At 63.7% G+C, this 18,207-nt stretch overlaps 1 protein-coding gene across 4 annotated transcripts in view; it reads right to left on the bottom strand.

Annotated features, from left to right (window-relative positions):
• Positions 1-12,969: 12,969 nt before the first annotated feature.
• RNF144A (ring finger protein 144A) overlaps positions 12,970-18,207 on the bottom strand; it is a 65,218-nt gene continuing 59,980 nt past the window's right edge. For 2 of the 4 annotated variants that reach the window (XM_037528563.2, XM_037528564.2), the window contains exon 8: positions 12,970-16,635. In XM_037528563.2, coding sequence (XP_037384460.1) covers positions 16,504-16,635 — 132 coding nt within the window. In that variant the 3' untranslated portion in view covers positions 12,970-16,503. The remainder of the gene's footprint in view (positions 16,636-18,207) is intronic. The other 2 variants (XM_054701419.1, XM_037528566.1) reach the window with 1 other exon arrangement.

Consider the following 18,207-nt stretch of genomic DNA (forward strand, 5'->3'; position numbering starts at 1 on the left):
GTAGCATGAGTTCAATCCCCGGCCAGGGAGCTACCCACAGGGTGCTGCAGACCTCTCCTGTCTCCCCGCTGCTCCCCTCAGCAGTGGATTTCAGTGGATCCGCCTGTTCTGCTCCCCACTCTGTCTCTGGTGAGTCCTCTCACCCCCATACCTCTGGCCTGCACCCCAGTTCTTGTATGCATAAATAAATAAAATAAAATCTAAAATAGATAAACAAAATAGGTATGCGATTTGCTCTAAATCAAATTCTTCGGGCAAGACTCTGAATGCAGCGACGGCAGGCCCCGGCGAGGCGCTCAGGTCGGGACTGGACTGCCGCTGACCCCGGCTCAGGCTCCACCCACACCGCCTGCTCATGGCGCTGCCCGTGCTGTGTCCACTCACCTCCTCCCAGGCCCTAGGGCGTGGTGGTCACTCCGGAGCAAGCCCGTCCTCGGGCTCCAATCAGGGTTGAAGACGCAGCTGGTCTGCTCCAATGAGAAGGGAACCACTCCTATGGGCACTGTCCCCTCCTCCAGCATAGGAGTCCCCGGCCGGGAAGGCCAAGGGGGACAAGGAGAGAAGGGAGACCACTGAGAACAAGCACCCCGCAGGCAGGGCCTCCGCAGCGCGGCCTCTGGAGTTGCTCACATCTGCCACTGCAACTCCCTTTGACACCCACTGTTCTGGCACGCCTGCCCCGGGCTGCGGGCTGGCCTTGGAGGGCACTGGACCCGCCCGTCACCTGGCAGGGCGGCTCCGCAGCGTTCTCGTCGGCGGCTTCTCTCGCGTCCTTCTGATGGACACTTAGCAGAGCTCCTCGGTCTTGCTCTGTGCGGGGATACAGACGAGGCAGAGTAACTGCAGAAACTCTCCTCTGCAGCGAAGCAATCAGACCTGATTCCAACCTAAGGCCTGAGTAAATTAACTGATCTTCCACCGCCATCCCCTCTTCGTAAGGTTCTTGCCACTTTAGATGGAGGCACTTCTCCGCTTGTGGTGTCGAAGAGCATCGTTTAACGGGCCATGGCCCATTAAGGGAAGCCCAGGAAACAGGGCTGGGCCTAATTGGCCGTGAGTGAGCTGCCCCCCAGCTGGGGGAGCCCGGATCGGGCGGGCTTGTCTGAGAGGCTGTGGAGCAGACGCGCGGGGCGCACGCGTGGACCAACGCTGTCCCTTCTCCTTCCCGTGCCCTGGCCAGGCTGTGGCCGCTGGGAGGACAGCACTGCCCTCTGCACGTGGGAGCCCGCCCGAAAGCACCTTCATATTGGAGGACCAACCCCCCCCCCGCCTCTTTTTAATTGGTTCACAACGCTGTTCATGCTTACAGGGTCACCCCTCTTAAACTGTGGGAAGCCACCCTCCCCCCAGGACCCCCGCAACCCCCACTGCGGTCCCCGAACTCCCTGCCCCCTCCCTCCCTCCTCCCCCTCCGGTAGAGCTAGATTTACAGTCAGATTTCCAGGGAGAGTTTGGTTTATTTTCACCTATTCCTTTGTTTAGTTTTTCTATATTCCACAGATGTGTGAAATCATCCAGTATTTGTGTCTCTCCTTCTGACTTTCCTCCCTTAGCTTCACCCGCTCCAGTTTATCCATGTTGTCACAGATGGCAAGGTTTCACCTTGTTTGTCGCTGCATAGTATTCCACCAGCTCTATAGACCACATCTTCTTTATTGAAACCCCTCATTACCTCTGAATTCCAGGGGTGCTTGTAGACATTGGCGCTGTGCTTGTGGAAGGAGGGCCGAGTGTTAATGCACCTTATTTTTAGTAAAAAAATACTTCGTGACCACATCTTAAACATTTGCTCTGTTTATGCGCAGGACTTTTTTTTTTTTTTTTTTTTTGGTGGGACCCTCGCCGGCGGCCAGAGAACCAACCGGTGCTGCAGAGGCTGCGGGCAGCCTCGCAGCCCAGCGCTCTACTGCCACGCCACCAGGGGAGGCCCAGGACTTTTTTTTAATCCCTTTGCTCCCTTAAACCTCACAACAACTTGTAAAGTCGGTACTACTATAAATCCTGCTTCACAGATTCAAAGGCTGAGACCGGCAAAGATGAGATGAGGAACTGAGATTTTCAAAGTTAGCTGGTGACAGTCCCTGGGGCACCTGGGGTTTGAGAGACGCAGCCCAACACGCCACCCTCCGTGTCCCTAATAGGTCCGGGGTCCGGGAGACCGAGACGGGTGGTCACAGCTCTCCCCACCCTTCCTGGGCCAGCACCGTGGCCCGGAACCCCCGCAAGACAACCTGTGCCTGGTTGGGGGAGACCCTGCCGCGGCCCCCCACTATCTCTCTTCCACACACAGGGGCCTTCGAAGCTGGCGGCTCAGCCTTTCAGGACCTGCTGGCAACTTGCAGCCCCTCCTGAGGCCTCACGTTCCTTTCAGAGAGTCTCTTGCCAGGTCTGCGCCTCCTGTCGGCTTTCCTGCCAGGGCGAGGAGTTAGCGCGCTGGCGGCTTCCGCGGCAGCAGTGACACCTGCCGGCGAGGACAAGCCGGGACTCCTCCGGGAAACTGCGCTCCGAGGCAATGGGGGGTAGGCGGGCTCCTTCTGCAGAGCACCGCCGGGTCGAGCATGCAAAGCCAGGGGAGAGGCGGGGTGAGGAGAAACACCCCGAGAGGCAAGAAAGCATTTTCCTTGCCGTCAACAAGGCCAGCAAGGAGCCCGCGGCCGGGCATCTGCGACCCGTCCGGCGGGTGCGTGCTCCAGGCGGGCCGAGTGAGGTGCCCGCCGGCCACCCCAGGGTCACCCCACAGGGTCCTCCGGCTGAGAGATACAGTCCCGGTGTAGACATTAAGACCCTAGAAATTCCAACAGAAACCACTCTCGGCGCTCACTTTCCGGTGCCTTTCCTCTCTGGGGATAATTCTATCATTGCTGGTTTTAATTTGCCTTGATGTTTAATTAAGGCAGGATGTGAAGTGTCGATGTACCACATTTGTATCTTATATTAAAAAAAAAAAACATTTTCAAACACACTGCTCTCCAGGGCATTATGTAAATACTTTAAAAATGAGCATTTTTGGGTTCCAAGATTGCTTCCCGGCTGTTGGGTAGAAGGTTCGCCCACAGGCCCATCCGCTGAACGTGGCTGACACCTGGAGGGGGCTCCCCGTCGCGGCGGGAGCACGGGCGTCGCCCCGGCAGAGGCAGGCGGGTGAGCCTCGCTGCGGAGCCTGGGGGTGTCCTCTCGGGGCGTGCCTCTCTCCGAGTCAGGGCAACAGCGTCACTCAGGCTTCGACTCGGGCCCCTGGCGGCTGGACAAGCACAGCGCGCGCCACCTTGGCCTCTCCAGGCCAGCCCCCGCGTCTGGGGCAGCTGCCACCCCCACAAGCCTGAGCCCCACCGTGCTCCGGGGGCTCCCTCAGAACCAAGAGCATCGAGAGGGGCAGCTGGGCTGGGAAGGCCTGACTCGGGGCAGAGCCGCGAGGGGTGACTGTTCTGAAGTGTGAAGGACGACGGTCACTTCGCTCCCGAGCCCCCGGCCCAGCTCCCGTGGCGTCTCGGCCGAGGGATGGTCACCCTCCTTGCCTCGCACAGCCACAAGCGGGGTGGGTCACACCACAGGTCCAGGGAGACTGTGGGGTCACCCAGCAGCACACACGGGGCAGGGGAGGCTCCGGCCAGTGCTGGTTCCGTCGCTCCCTGACCCCCCTCAGCCGCGCAGGGCAGCGCCCACTCCGTGCCTGCCCACACTGTCCTCTCGTTCCCGTGACAGCGCCTCACGGCTTCGCACCAGGGGGACCGGGGCCGGGCCTGGAGTGTGCCTCCAGCTGCCCCCGGGACTGCAGGGCCGCCAGAGACCCTCCCGCAGACGGAGCGGGGCTCAGCTTCCGTCCCCAGCCAGACCGGCCCTCGCAGCAAGGGCCCAGTTCTGCTTCCCCGACCCAGCTCCTCTGCCCCCCCTTCGGCCGCATCTCCCCTCCGCGCAGACCGCTTCCCCAGCATGGGCCTCTGTGCTGAGGCTGTGCCGCAAACACTGGAGGTCAAATCAAGACTTAAAAAAAAGAGCAAAATGTCCCCATTTCAGATGGAGGAGCAGATGGGCTCCTGGCACTGCAAGGATCGAAAGTGACCCTCAAGCCACCCAGAGGGACAGACTGTCACCGCTGACGCGGGAGCTGGGAGCCTGCGTCCCTCAGCCTGTGGCCCAGGGCGTGTGGAGGAGCAGCGTGTCGGGGCTCTGGAACGTGCAGACGGGCCGTGGGCGCCTGGGCAGGCTCCCCCACCGGGGCCTGGTGCCTCCTGGCTTGGAGCCGCCTGCAGGGGTGGGCGTGGTGCCCGTGGGCTGGGCAGTCAGGCCTCGGCAGCAGGTAGACTCCCACCTGCGTTTCCCCTTATTTTGTCACACGAGCCCGGGAGTGACTTTCTGGAGCTCTCTGCACAGCACCCTCTTCTCACGGCCGGCGAAGACACAGGCCAGGGGGGTCACCCTGGCCTTGGGGGTGTTTCAGCGCGCCCCCCCGCGCAGGACAGTGCGACCCGCCTCCGAGCCGGGGCCGCCTTCAGGCAGGTCCTGAGCTCGCCGCGCAGCTCTACAGCTCGGCGTCCTGCACCGCCTTCAGTTGTCACTCGGAGCCGCCCTCCCTTCAGCGCTCAGAAGACGTTCCAAGCGGCCGTGTCGCTCCGCCGTCAGCTGCTCCAAGCCCCGGCTTCTTTTGATTGGTGTGAACTGTTCATTTTAATAATAATAAAATCTGCTCAGACACATCAGATTCTTCCTGCTTGTTACTAAAGAAATGGCATCAACCAAGAGTAGCTGAATTAGTTAAAGGATTACTTGATTATAAAATAAGGGAAATCCATTTGGGAGGCTGCATTTCTATTTCTTTTTTTTTTTTTTGTGGGACCCTCGTGGTGGCCGGGGATCGAGCTGGCGCCGCAGAGGCCGCGGGCAGCCTCACAACCCAGCGCTCAGCCGCTGCGCCACCGGGGAGGCCCTGGGAGCCTTCATTTCTGATGGGTAAGAATGTGTTTATTATCAGAAAGACAGAACAGAGGAGAAGACAAAGGAGAAAAGCAGTGGAGAGACAGTGAGGGAGAGAGGAGACAAAGGTGGGGGGACGGGCTGACCTGCCCTGGGCTTCTCGAGACACCCGCTGTCCCAACGCCACCGTGGACGTCCCGTGGCCCACAGAGCACACTCGCCCCCACGCTGTGGCCTGCTGGGGCTTCTCCGATTAGTCTGCCCTGGCCTTTTAGAAGCTTGACCTGATTCCGAGCGGCCAGTATACCACAACTCCCCACAGGCCACCTCCACGACCCTTCCCCACCGCGCCTCGCACGGCCCAGGGAGGCCGCTGTCACCTCCGTCCGGGGCACCGGCTCGGGTCTATGATTCACTGAGACATTCAAAAGGTGTAATTGTATTTCAAAGTCATTTATTGATGCTCGTGACCACAGAAAATTCCAGAAACACCACTCACTTCTACGATGAGCAGTGAGCAGAGACTGCAGACTCGGGCGTGGGCAGCCATCTCCTGCGGACGTGGCTGGGGGTCCTGGCGCCTCCCTGGCGGGGAGGTGTGACTAGATGGAGCCTCTAGACTCGGGAGCAAAGGCGGGAGAAGGTGACACAGGCGGGTGAAGGGGGGAGAGGAGAAAGTCACGATAAACAGAAGCCCCAGACCCCGGGGGGACTGGCTCCCGGCACGCCCGGGGCAGGAGGTGAGAGCGTGTCGGGCCCGGAGAGCAGACCTGGCCTGGCCGCGCCGCCCCTGCCCCTCGCGGCGTGACTCCCGCCTCCTCGCCCGACTCCGCGGCCTGAGCAGAAAGCCCAGAGCAGCCGCGGCTGAGGGCAGCCTCCGCGCGGGAGGGAAATGGAGACTGAGAAATGAAGTGAGGCTGGACGCCGCTGGTGGCGGGAGGAAGGCCACGGGCCGGGACTTTGTGGGAGAGATTCTCCTGCGACGCGGTGTCCTCCACCTGAGCTCCGCAGCCAGGACACGCCCGCCCCCTCGGGCCGTCCCGGCACCCTTCGCACCAGCTCTGTCCGTCCCCAGACAGGACACGCACTCACCCAGGGGACCCGCGTCCCGCGGGCAGCTCTGCCGGCCAGACCCGGCCCACCGCCGGGCTGTCCGGGTCTGTCCGTAGCGTCCAGCTCCGGGGGATGGAGACCAGGCGCCGGCCGCGCCAGACGCCCTCCCAGGACAAGGCGGCTCCCACGCGGGTCGTGGCGTCTCATGAGAAGCCTCTGTCCGCGGGGCCCGGTGAATGCTGCCCTGACATGATGCTTTCTCTCACGTCAGCGGAAGTGACTTTTGTTCCTCTGAGCTCAGGCCTTTCGGTTTCTAAAACTTGCTTTTCCAAGGGATTCTGACCCCGGGCATTTTGAGGGCGAGGTAGTGCACGGGGCCCCTTTAACCCAGGGCCCTGCCGTGAGCCAGAGGCCGCGGGGCACAGGCCGGCCGCTGCTGGTCACCAGCGGGCAGCAGAACACGGGACTTCTGGCTGTTGACAGAACAGGAGCGTGTGACCTGTCATTTCAAAGCTGCTTTTGAAATTAAAATTCAGTCAATGGAACAAAGGTGGAGGAAGCGCTGTGTGGTGGCCAACCTCGAGCCCCCACGTCTGCCTTGCCCCCCACGCTCAGGTAAGGCCCCGGGCCCCTGGCCAAGTCACTCTGCCAGGCCAGACTGGGTGACGGGCAAGGTGTGAACCGGGCTGAGGCTGCTGCTCCAGGCCTGAGCCCTTCTACACAAACACAAACACGCGTGGACGTTTGTGAACATTGACTCCCCACTCAGTGAGAGGCAGGAGCAGCCAGGCGGCCCCACACGGAGGGCTGATCGCGTGGTTAATAAGAAGATGATTAATATACGTCTAATTATGTGCCATGTAGCCGTTTTTCAAGCAACAGCAATCAAAGCTGACCTTGGATTGGGTCACAAGGAAAGCCACGCTAAACACCGAGAGAGCAGACGTGCTGCAAACATTCATAAAAATTAAAAACCAAAGTTAAAAAACAAAACCCAGCATAAAAGCCTTTCCGGAGGCCTATAACATAAGAAACTGTCCTGTCACAGCCCAGGGCCAAAGAGAAAAGCAAAACCTCACTGTGGGAAGCGCCAAACATGCAGGCACAGCGGGAACCCAAACCGAGACCCAGAGGCCACAGAACAGAACCCTAAAAATCCAGCCCTACCGGCCCTCGGCGGCGCTGTCTCTGCTATCAATGCTCTTATCAATCAGCAAGCACAAAAGGAAACGCACTGTTTCATCATGCAACGCAAGAAATTAGAACAAACAAGGAAAATAAAATAAGGAAAACAGAATGAAATGATAAAGGCAGACCGGATCGGCTGCAGAACAGAAAACAGGGGCTGGCGAGTCAACGCGGAAGCAGGTCTTCACACTCTAAGAGCAGCAACAGCAACACGACGAGGTGGGTCACGGGACACAGTGACAGGGGACAGGAGCCGGCCCAGAGGGAGGGAGCAAAGGGGCGTGCTCTGCTGGAGCTCAGGGCCCCCTGGCCTCGGGAGAGGGGCGCCCTCAAGGGCCCGCTGGCCTGGGCAGGCTTCAGGGGGCTCTGCTAAGAGGCACAGCCCCACCCTTGAGCAGACTCGGAAGAAACCTTCGAGAAGCGGCTTCTGCTGGTGGCGGGGAGCAGAGTCGGGGCCGTCGTCCCTGTACCAGGCAGAGCCCCGACCCGCGCGGCGCCTTCACCTGTGTGTCTCTCTGCAGCCCGCACACCCGCCACTGAGTCGGCCGAGCCCGCCGCCCGCGCCTTCACTGCCGAGAACCTGCCATTGGCGGGTGAAAATCTGAGGCCCTTTGTCCCCCACTGGGCGCCATCAGGCTCCCGAGACGGGCGAGCCACTGCCAGCGCCACCTGGCTTGTGGGCCCCTGTCGTCTCTGGCGGCAGCCGAGCAGGGCCGCCGTGGGGCGTGAGCCTGCGCCCAAGTCCGGGGCCTGCCAGGCAGACTGAGGCGCTGGCCACGGGCGAGGGTGAAGTCTGCATCTCACTCACCCCGTCCTGGAGTCGGCCCAGCGGGGCAGCGGCCCCCAGGGAGCCTCGAGGGGGTGGGACTGAGTGGCCCCCCAGGACGGCACACCCCAGCGGGGTGACCAGAGAGCAGGTCCATCCCCACTGAGGGCGCCGTGCCTTTGGGGTCCTGTTCCTCCTACGAGGAAGAGGTGAAGGGGAGACATTTCTGTGGAGTCAGGCCCAGCACAGAAGGCAGGACCCAGGGGAGGGCTGCTCTGTCTCCTGTTTCGGGGTCCTCTCCAAACCCAGGGCATGCTGGGCCAGCCGCCTGGTGGGGGCCCGGCCACCCCCAGAGCCACCTGCCCCTCCTGGGGCTCTCCTGCTGCAGAGGAGGCTGGCTGGGTGGACGGCGGCCCCAGGGGTGGGCAGCGCGCAGGCCTGGTCTACAGCCTGGCGAGGGCAGGCTGGCCTGCCTGCCCCATCTCACGCTCTCTCTAACTACGCCCCTGCGAGCCTTCCTGGGACCAAGAAATCTGCGGTTTCTGGGGTTATTCTAACAGATGCCCAAGGGGTCTTGGTGGTGCTGGGTGAGAGGGCGGAGGCACACCCAAAAAGCCACCACTCGCTAGAAAAACAAAAACACCCAAAGAAAGAGCAATAACAAAGGCGGGCAGTGCGCATGCCCCGCGGCAGCCCGTACCTGAGGTGCTGGCGCCACCTGCTGGCCGCCCCGTGCCACGCGGCCCAGGGCCCCCTCCTGGCCCGTCCTGGCCCGTCCTGGCCTGTTCTGGCCCGTCCTGGCCCGTCCTGGCCCGTCCTGGCCTGTTCTGGCCCGTCCTGGCCCGTCCTGGCCGGGCTCAGCCCGCGCGGCCACCCAGCACCAGAAAGCCGGGGCGCACACATCACTGTCCTCCACCTGCAGCCCCGGCCCTTCCCATTTCACGCAGGAGCAACTTCAGACCCCTCAGCTAGGTACAGGAGGCCTCAACCGCCTCCTTCTGTGACGCTGCTGTGGGGTCCGGCTCTCCGGGTCAGCCGCCTTCCCGAGGGCGCCCCAGGCCCTTCCGGCAACTCTGGCTCTCGGGTCTGGGGGGACAGGCTGTCTGAGGGTGACTGATCGGAGGCGCAGGGAAGAGGTGGGCACCCCGGGGAGGCTGATGGTGGCTTTTTCTTCCCAGATGGAAGATCGCCTCAGCCGAAGACAGGGCCACGCGCTGCCCCCCACAGGCCCCATGCACCCGGGCGAGCCCCAGCCCCGCTACCCCGCTCTGGCGGGAGGGCGCTGTCGGCCGGGACCGGCTTCTTGGGGTGAACTACCTGAAGCACGTGCAGTGGCTGGAGGCAGCTGGAATTTGAGAATCCCGAGGCTGATAGGAATTGTAGGTCTGGACTCCCGTGCCCGGCCGAGGACGGCATCCAAGTCTCCGGTCTCCTCAGCATCCTCAGGTCTTGTGGCCCCAAAGTCTCCACCGGGGATGGGGTACACCCCAGGGACTCCTGGGGCTACAGACGTTTGTCCAGGAGCCGAGTTGGGGGCCCAGCTTATGGAGAGCGCGGCAGCGAAGGCCCTGGGAGGGCCCCCTGGCTGCCATCTCCGCTGGGGAGGGCAGACCTGGGGCTCCCGACTCAGGCCTGGAAACTGAGCTCGCCCGCTGGAGCCCCGGGGCCGGGGCCGCGGCTCTGCCTGGAGATGAAGCTCTGGGGCCCCTCAGACGGGAGCGGGAGGGAGCCGTCGCAGGATGAGGCTGGAGAGCAGTTAGCGAGGTGACAGGGTTCCTAAGAGAAGGTGGCAACACGTATGGGGGGAGCAGGAAGACGAGGCGCAGTACCCCAGCCACCCACCTCCGGGAACTGAGAGGACGGGAGGTGTGCTGGGAGGGACCGGGAGCCAGGCAGACCCCCCAGGACATCTCCCCCGCCCGCCACCAGGGCAGGCACCAGTCCAGAGGGGCGTCTAGCTGCCCACGGGCGGCAGGCGAGGGGCCCCGTGTCAAATGCCGTCCCTGGAAAAGCTGGGCTGCCCAACCACAGGGCACCGGCGTCTCCAAACCCAGAGCCGGGGTGCTCGGCCGCTGGGTCCCCCTCAGCCCTGGCCCCTGGGGCACCCACCGCCCCCACCCCAGGCACACATGCTCACACTTCGCCATAACTTTCCCTGGTTTCCCCTTCATCATCTGTGCCCCAAGTGGTGTCTGTAGCGACTCCCCATTTAGCGTCACCTGCAAGTGCCGTGCACACGCTGGCTGCTCCCGCCATAACACAAGCGTTGGGTTATTACCCCCGGTCACCCCGGCAGCGGGTGCACCAGACAGGGGTTCTGCAGAGGTTGCACCTCAGTTCTGTCCCTGGACACGCCCAAGCCGCTGGGAGAAGTCCAGCCGCTCCCCTTTGTCCCTCTGTGGACCCCAAGGGAGATGCCCTCGGCTCTTGGGTGCCGGGTGGAAGACAGAGTCTTGGGGAGAGCGGCTGCAAGACCGACCCGTCCTCTCTCCTCTCTGCTCTCTCCCGCACTGAGAATTCATATCCTGCCATTCCCCGCGCCCCTGCTTTCCAGGGAATGCCCTGAATCTGCGCCTTTGACCCCAAACCCCAATGAGAACCGGCTGCGCCGGGGGGGGGGGGGGGGGCAGGGCTGGCTCCCCAAGGGGGCCCAGCCTCTGTCACGAACGTCACCTCCATCCCCTCTGCCCGCGCAGCCCTGGCTCCCACAGCTGCCAGGACCCACTCTCCCTCTGGCGCTTCCCGGGGCCCAGGCGCGCACCTGCCCTGGGGTCTGCGGTCTCGGGTCCTCCCGGGAAGTGCAGCCCAGCACCGAGCCTGTGAGCCTGTGAGCCCCGGGACCAGGTACATCTGAGGCCAGAGGAGGGCCTGAGGAGGGAGGGGGTGCCTGAGGGTCTGAGGTGGGGGGGGCAGGCCTGAGGTCGGGGAGGGTCTGCAGAGCAGCATCCAGGTGCTGCTTCAGCCGGGCCTGCGTGTCCACACGCCCCTCGCTGTGGTCAAGCCCTCCGGTGGGGCGGGCCGAGGCGCGCAGGTCCCCTGTGGTCCGCGTGTCCCTCTGGGCTTCACTGTTTCAGCGCGTGGGGAGCGCCGAGTGCAGAGATTCCTCGCTGCGCTGGGCTGTCCTGGAGCCGCGGTTCGGAGCGAGGCTCCTTCCGGCAAACGGCCGTCCCTCCCCGTGTCTGCCTCAGCCCTGAGCTTGGCCTCCGCCGCAGGGTGGCCTCAGCGCACGTCCACCGTGCAGCAGAGACGCCGGAGCTTCCGTCCTTGCAGGGCCGCTGGAGCCGCTTCCCCGGAACAGACGCCAACCCGGGGCGGACGGCAGGTCCTGCTCAGGTCCACCCCGAGGCCTCCCGGCACCCGGAGGCCTTCGGGAGGCCCTTGGGGAAGAGCAGGGAGGTGTTTTCTCCCTGGCGCTGAAAGCTCCCGAATGGTGTGTGTGCCTGGGGGAGCTCCTCCCCTTAGGGGTTCCCTGGGGCTTGAAAATGGGGGATGGGGACTTGCATCTTCACATGGGACATTGTCCTCCCAGAGCCAGCTCTGCCCGGGAGGAGACACATGCCACCTGGCCCAGGTGAGGGGTCCCTGCAGGTGAGGGGTCTCTGCAGGTGAGGGGTCTCTGCAGGTGAGGGGGTCTCTGCAGGTGAGGGGTCTCTGCAGGTGAGGGGTCCCTGCAGGTGAGGGGTCTCTGCAGATGAGGGGTCTCTGCAGGTGAGGGGTCTCTGCAGGTGAGGGGGGTAGCAGGGTCAAGGGCAAACGCTGGCCCTGTGCTCCCAAGGACAGACCCCATCCAGGCTCCTCTTATGCTGCTTCACCTGCGGAACAGTCCTTGGATGCTCGCCTGGAGGCCAGAGGCCCGAGCCGGCCGCACCTGCGGGAGGGGCCAGAGAAGGGCCGGGACAGTCCCGGCTCTAAGTGATGTTTTACCCCGAGGCGAGACTCTTGCTTCCAGACAGTCTGTGCAGTTCAGGTTCTAGTTTAATGTGTGTTTTTTTTTTTTAATTGGATGATCCCAAGGGACTGTCTTCCCAACCCAAACACCCCCCCCCCCCACGGAAAGTTCGATTCCTTCTGTGATGGGAGTTGCAGAAGCTCTTACTGTGGGGCAGACACAGGTAGGGGTGACAAGCTCGTGTTCATTTATTTCCTCAGTGCCTGGAGAAAGCCGAGAGCCAAGCACAGTGCAGTGAGTCCTGCGCCTTCCAGGGGGCTGAGTCCCATCACAGGGGAGAGGGATGAGGGGGGCCTGGTAATTACACGGGGGACGGCGAGGGGCTGCTTTCCCGACGCAGAATTCCACTCCCTCCCGACGACGCGGACAGAGCGTGCGAGGCAGGCCGAGCGCCGCCGCAGGAGGGTCGACACCTGTCGGGACACCTGCAGGTGCTCGAGGTGAGGCCTCATCTGCACCACGCTCACCTGTCATAAGCGGTGCCTGAAGAGACAGGGTGTAGTTTTATCTCGCCTGTAACTTACACTGTTTCATTTTCCCGTCACCTCGTCCCGTCACCTTGGGCCTTTCTGCCTCCTCCTTAACCCCCGAGCCCCCTTTTTTTATTTTCACTCCATTTTGCTCTGCCTTAACCACCGGGCCCCGGGCGCAGGGGCCTGAGCGGCAGGGCAGGGGGCTGAGGGCCGCGGGCGTCCTCCCGGGGTGTGCCGGGGGAAGCGCGGCGTGTCCCTCCGTGAGCCCAGGGGCCACGAGGTTAGTGGGGGGGGGGACATGCGGCCTTAGACTCGCTGTTGCTGCTCTTGGCAAACTCACTAAGTGGACGTGGTGGGCGAGAGCCAACGGCTCGCCTTTTCCTCCCGGCACCACGCGGCTGCTCCCGAGGTGATGACACTCCCAACACGAGCTGGGGGTCTGTGGTCCTGGCCCCGCAGGGGGCACGCGAGTGGGCGGGATCACCCCGACCTGACCCGCCGCTCTGGAGCCAGGGCGCCGGCAGCCCCAGCAGACAGACGAGGGCTCCTTCCCGGCGACACCCGCCCCTCCCCGCCCCCCGAGTCAGGACAAGGGTCCCACTCAGCCCGCCGCCCGCTCGGAAGGTACAAAAGATGGAGCCAGACAGGATTTACAAAAGTAACCTGTATTCTAGCCAAAATATCATTAAAAACAAACCCCTCCTCGAGGGGAGGCGGGCGACAGAGACACGGTCAGCTCGCGGGCGGGCCGGGACCGCGGCCCCAGCTGTCCGGAGGATCCAAAGTACGAACACGAGGCAAAGGCATCGCAGCGTCTCCACATCACAGTGGGGCGGCCAGGACAGCGCCCACCCACGAGCGTCGCTCTGGCGACCGCCGCGGGACCCCCTCCTGCAGAGGCCAGGGCACCGGGAGCAACAGCGACGGCGCGGCTCAGGCCCGCGGGCGCCGCGGGGTGGGGGCCCTGGAGTTTGGAAGACAGGACGGCAGGACTCCAGGGGGGCCGCGGGGGACACCGGAGCCTCGCGCTCTAGCGGGGGCAGGAGGGCGGCGGCCGCGGGGCCCCAGCACGGCCCGGTTCTTGGCACTGGAGGGCAACACCGGCCACCATCCCTCACTGTGCTGCTCCGCGGGGCTTGGCTCCACGTCGAGGACTCGGCCAGCGTCGGCGTCCTTCAAGGAGCCGCCAGGTGCCGCTTGCGAAGTCTGCCCTTGACCATCCACCGCGCCGAGGTGCGTCCGGGGATTGAGTCATACGCGAGAGTCTGAGACACATGAAAGGGCTGCCCACTTCCGTCCCACCTCACACGCCCCACGCCACCAGGGGGGTCGCTCTGGTCCCGTCGATGACTCAAACTGTGTGACCTCAGCGGGAAAGGGAACGTCGCCTGGATGGATCTCTCTCGCAGACCCGGCAGCCCCCCTCGGGCCTCACTCTGGTCAGGGAGGCCCCGAGCAGGCGCGTGAAGAGGATGCCCCTCCCCGTGGCTGGTGCTGGTGCCTGCAGCTTCCTGCGGGTGGAGGAAGAGCTGACGGGGCAGCAGTCCACGCACCCTCGGGTGTTCTGGCAGCCCTTATTCTAGGTGGGTCTCTGTGACGGGGCTGTCCACTGGGCCCTGTGCTGCCACAGCTGACCCTGGGGAGCTCAGCTGACCCCGGGGAGCTCGGCTGCTGAGCTGCAGGAACATCGGGGCAGCCGTGTCCTCCGCAGTCACCCCAGAGGGACAGCACAGAGCTGACTGTGGCGATCTCTCGGGCCCCTTCCCCCCTCCCCAGAGTCTAAAGGCCTCTCTAAGCCCAGGAGTACCTGTGCCCGCAGGGGGTCTGCACAGAGCCGTCAGCAAGTCCCTGCTCAGGACAGAGACCCCCCAGGTTTTGCTGGTTCACACAGAACCAGTGTTTCCCACGTGCTGCTCGCTCATCACACCGGCTGGTGAATGCTGCACCCCGTGAGCAACGGGGAACGCTCGGGCTGAAGGGGGCCTGCTGGAGGCTCCCCAGCTACGGCAGCTCCCCATGTGCTCCTGCTGCTATTGTTGCACAGAAAGGACAGTGTCGGCCTCGTTAATTATGAAGTCAAGTGCAGCACACCAAGGCGTGCCTGATGCGGAGGGTCGGGGCGTATGGGCGCTATGGGCCCTGGCGGCCCTGACCTCCTGTCCCCGCCAGACCAGAGCCTGGGAGGGAAGGCACAGAAGTCAGGGCCCTGAGGAACGTGGCTGAGGCGCCTTCCTCCCTAAGGGCCTCACCCACCAGGAAAGCAGCTGCGCCCCAGCCTGGGCCCAGGCCTTGGGGAAGGGCTGGCCCCATCCGAGCCTGAGGCAGGGGCCCTACTACGTGCTACTCACGTCAAGTGCAGTGGACAACAGGCAGCTGCCAGTACAGGTTGGGGTATAGAAGGCCTGCGGGGGAGGGGGGTCACTGGAGACAGAACCGCCTCTTCAAGCCTCGTGCAAGGCCTATCACCGTGTCCACACCCAGGCTGACCACAGGGGCAGCCCCGGCTTGTCCTGGGACCCAGGGAGTCATCGCCCCTCCAGAAAAGGCACGGACCAGTAGTCCCTGTGGTCACCCCTCCAGCTACGAGACTTACAGCCCCAGCTCATCCGAGCAGATGGCCGCAGGAATGTCCTCTCAGTGCCTCAATTCTAAAGGGCAGCTACAAGACTATTCAACAGGACTGTGACACAGACCGACTTCCCACACGGTTTCACAAGGAAAATAAATAGGAGGGCGGGAGAGTGAGCCGCTCCTGCTCCCCTCACGCACTAATGCTCAGAGCGAAGGGGACAGGCCTCTAGACCCGAGCCCCAGACACAGAATCTCCACACCCTCCCGCGAGGAGTGCGGCCATACAAGCTGGGTCTCGTCCTGGGCGCCCCTTTGTGGAAGGCTCACCAGTGTCCCAAGGCCCCCGCTAATGCTAATGCCCCCCACGCGCCTTCTCGTCGTCTGTAGTTTGATGCAACCACTTTGGTCTCTAAAAGCACGTGCGGCTTTAAACGCCATAGGAAGATCAGCTCCCCTAAGGACCGCGCTTCCCACTCTGCGAAGTTAGTGGAGTGACGTGTCTTATTGAACCCCTGCTTCCTGCAGCCACAGGACGGTCACTCACAGTCTGGAAAAGCCCCTAGAGGTGAAATCCCTCATCAAAATAACAGTGAGGTGAGAAGGTCGGCAGCGGGGTGGTGGGCCGTGCAGGACAGAAGTGGCTCCTCCATCACTCAAGCAACTGTGAACACACAGGCCTCTCCCCGCCCTGCCGAGAGGTCCTGCTCTGAGGGTCAGCCCTGCGGTTCCCGACTCTCATCCACGGGGGGACGAGGCCTGCGGCCAAACCCGACTGCTAGTTGAACCACTTCCCAGTAAAACACTTGGCTCCTGAAGACATGAGACAATGTTTGCTGCACCCTGGGTGTGAGGTCGGCCCCGAGCGAGAAAAACCACAAAGCAGACCTGGTGACGCAGCTGCCCATTAGCCGGGTTCTCAAGGACAAGCAGCGACGCAGGAACCACGCTTATGACAGGACCCGGCCGACGGCGCTCAACAAGCCGCCGGCACAGGTGCCAAGGGAAACGCAGAGAACATAAGGCTTTCTCCGTCTCCTGCAGTGCGGCCAGGTCAGAGTCATTTAACAGTAACTTCTCAAAATGCACATTGCAAGAAAGGCATAGGATGGTTTAGATGCACCTTGCTGATCTCACTACTCGGCTGGGGAAAAGCCTTCTAGAAAGGAGTCCTACATGCCATCGGTAGTAACACAGCTGTCGCGAGCAGATGCTGGCCTCCAGTCACCAGTGAGGTGCTGTCTGCAGAGGGCGGCCACCTCCAGGACTCCTCAGCCCCAAGCTCCATCCCGACGCGGAGAGGGGCCCCCTGCAGAGAAGCCCAGAGCCCCAGACCCCGCGTGGCCACAGGAGAACACGGCCCGCGAGCAGCCGGCTCCCCCCAAGCGCAGCGGCGGCTGCAGGGACGGGCGGCCTGGCCTTCCCAGCCCGGCGCTACCTGGGCTGCGGCAAGCGCTCTGACGTCAGTCCCTGAAATCGCGGCGTCAGGCGTGACGCGGTGAAGCTCAATGGGGCACGTAAGGCAAGAGAGATGTTGGGTGGGGGCGGGGCGGACCTCGCTCCCGGGGGCAGTCCTGTTGGCCGACCGCCTCGGCCTAGGTGGGCAGCGGGTCGTCGTCTCCCTTACTGCACTTGCACTTGCAGCAGAGCACGAAGGGGGTGGCCAGGAGCAGGAAAGGGGAGGCCACCAAGAGCAGGAGCCCAAATCCGGCGAAAATGCCCACGACCTGCAGGAAGGAGACACGGGAGCCGGGGTCAGGGGCGGGCCTGTGGGTCCCACGGCGGTGGGGGGTGACCCGCCAGGCCCTCGCCAGCCACTGCCCCCCAGCCCTCCTCATCTCTGCTCACGCTCCCCCTCCCGCCCCCCGTTGCGTAAGCAGCCCAGGCCGGCAGCGTCATTGCTGATTCGGGCAGACGGAAAGAGAATCTGGGGCCTTGGCTGTATCAGGCCTTTGATGCTGAAGCTCGGAACCAGGCACAGGCGGACCAGCAGGCGGCGGGGAGCAGCAGCTGAGCCCGAAAATCTCCCCTTTAATCCCTGGCTTTGCTTTTTGGCCCAGGTGTCCATATTTACATATGCAAACACCGTGTATGTGCATGCGTAGGTGCGTGCGTGCATGCATGTGTGTGCACGTGTATGTGTGCGCGCGTGTATGTGTGTGTGTGTGTTTTCTCAGCCCAGGTGTCTGCAGTTACAGGTGTGCGTGCCTGTGCTACTCTCCCAAGCGCCCGCCACCACACGCCATTGTGTGCGGGCAGTGGAGCCTAGGAGGAGAGCTGGGCCACAGGTGGCCGCTGCAGAGGCTGGGGCGGGAGGCCGGGCCGCTGGGGCGGGAGGCTGGGCCACAGGGGCTGGGGCGGGAGGCCAGGCTGCTGGGGCAGGAGGCCAGGCCGCAGGGGCTGGGGCGGGAGGCCGAGCGAGCCTGGGCTGTGTTCCTCCACTCCCCGTCCCCTTTCCTCCCTTTAAAAACTCCGTCCCTCTCCCTCCTGCAGCCCCAGCCTTCCTCCGAGCACACACCCAGCTCGCCGCCAGGCCCCGAGCCGGACGCTGCCCAGCTGCCACGGACCCGGAAGACCTCGGCCCTCGAGGAGCCCCGTCTCAGCAGGCAGCAGCGCCGTCTGCAGACCCCTCTGCCGGCTTCCAGGCGTTACGGGGGCCGGGGAGGGGCCCGCGAGGAGGAGGGCTCCCGGGGACGTGGGGTGGTGAGGCCCGAGGCCGGGGAGGCGAGGCTGGGCGCGCTGCGCCCGGGAGGGACACGCCCGAGTCATCCCCGGGGATTCAACCCCAACAGTGACCGCCGCACGCTTGGACTTTGCTCAAGCCGCCGCCGCCGCCGGAGGGAACGCGCCTCAAACGCACACGTTACCATGAAAATCCAGGCGGGAGAGGGGTCCAAGAAGCCCGAAGTTCAGTTCCTCCTGGGCTGGCGGCCCCCATCCCGGCTTCAGCCCCTGCGGCCCCGACCCCAGCACAAGCCTGGCGCTGGGCCGGCGCCTCGCGTGGGAGCGGGAAAAGCGCGCTGGGCGCGGCTCTAACCTGACAGGCGCTGCCACCCTCGGGGCCTGTTTCTCGGCTCTGAAGGGAGCCGGGTAAGGGTCTGTCAGGGCCACTGTGGGCTTGGAAAGAGGGCAGCGCGCCTGGGGGCAACAGAAAACAGCTGCTGGGCTCTGCCCCCGCCTCTGACTCTGCTCCGGAGACTGGCGGCTCCTGGGGGGCCTGGAGGGCCGTTTGTTCTCAGGAGGCGACTCTGGGTGGGATCCTGTCATTCTCTTGAGAAGGGAGGAGGGAGGGCAATGGA

The sequence above is a fragment of the Talpa occidentalis genome, unplaced genomic scaffold (genome assembly GCF_014898055.3).
Source record: "Talpa occidentalis isolate TD23 unplaced genomic scaffold, MPIMG_talOcc4v2.1 talOcc4.5, whole genome shotgun sequence".
NCBI classification, from domain to species: domain Eukaryota; kingdom Metazoa; phylum Chordata; class Mammalia; order Eulipotyphla; family Talpidae; genus Talpa; species Talpa occidentalis.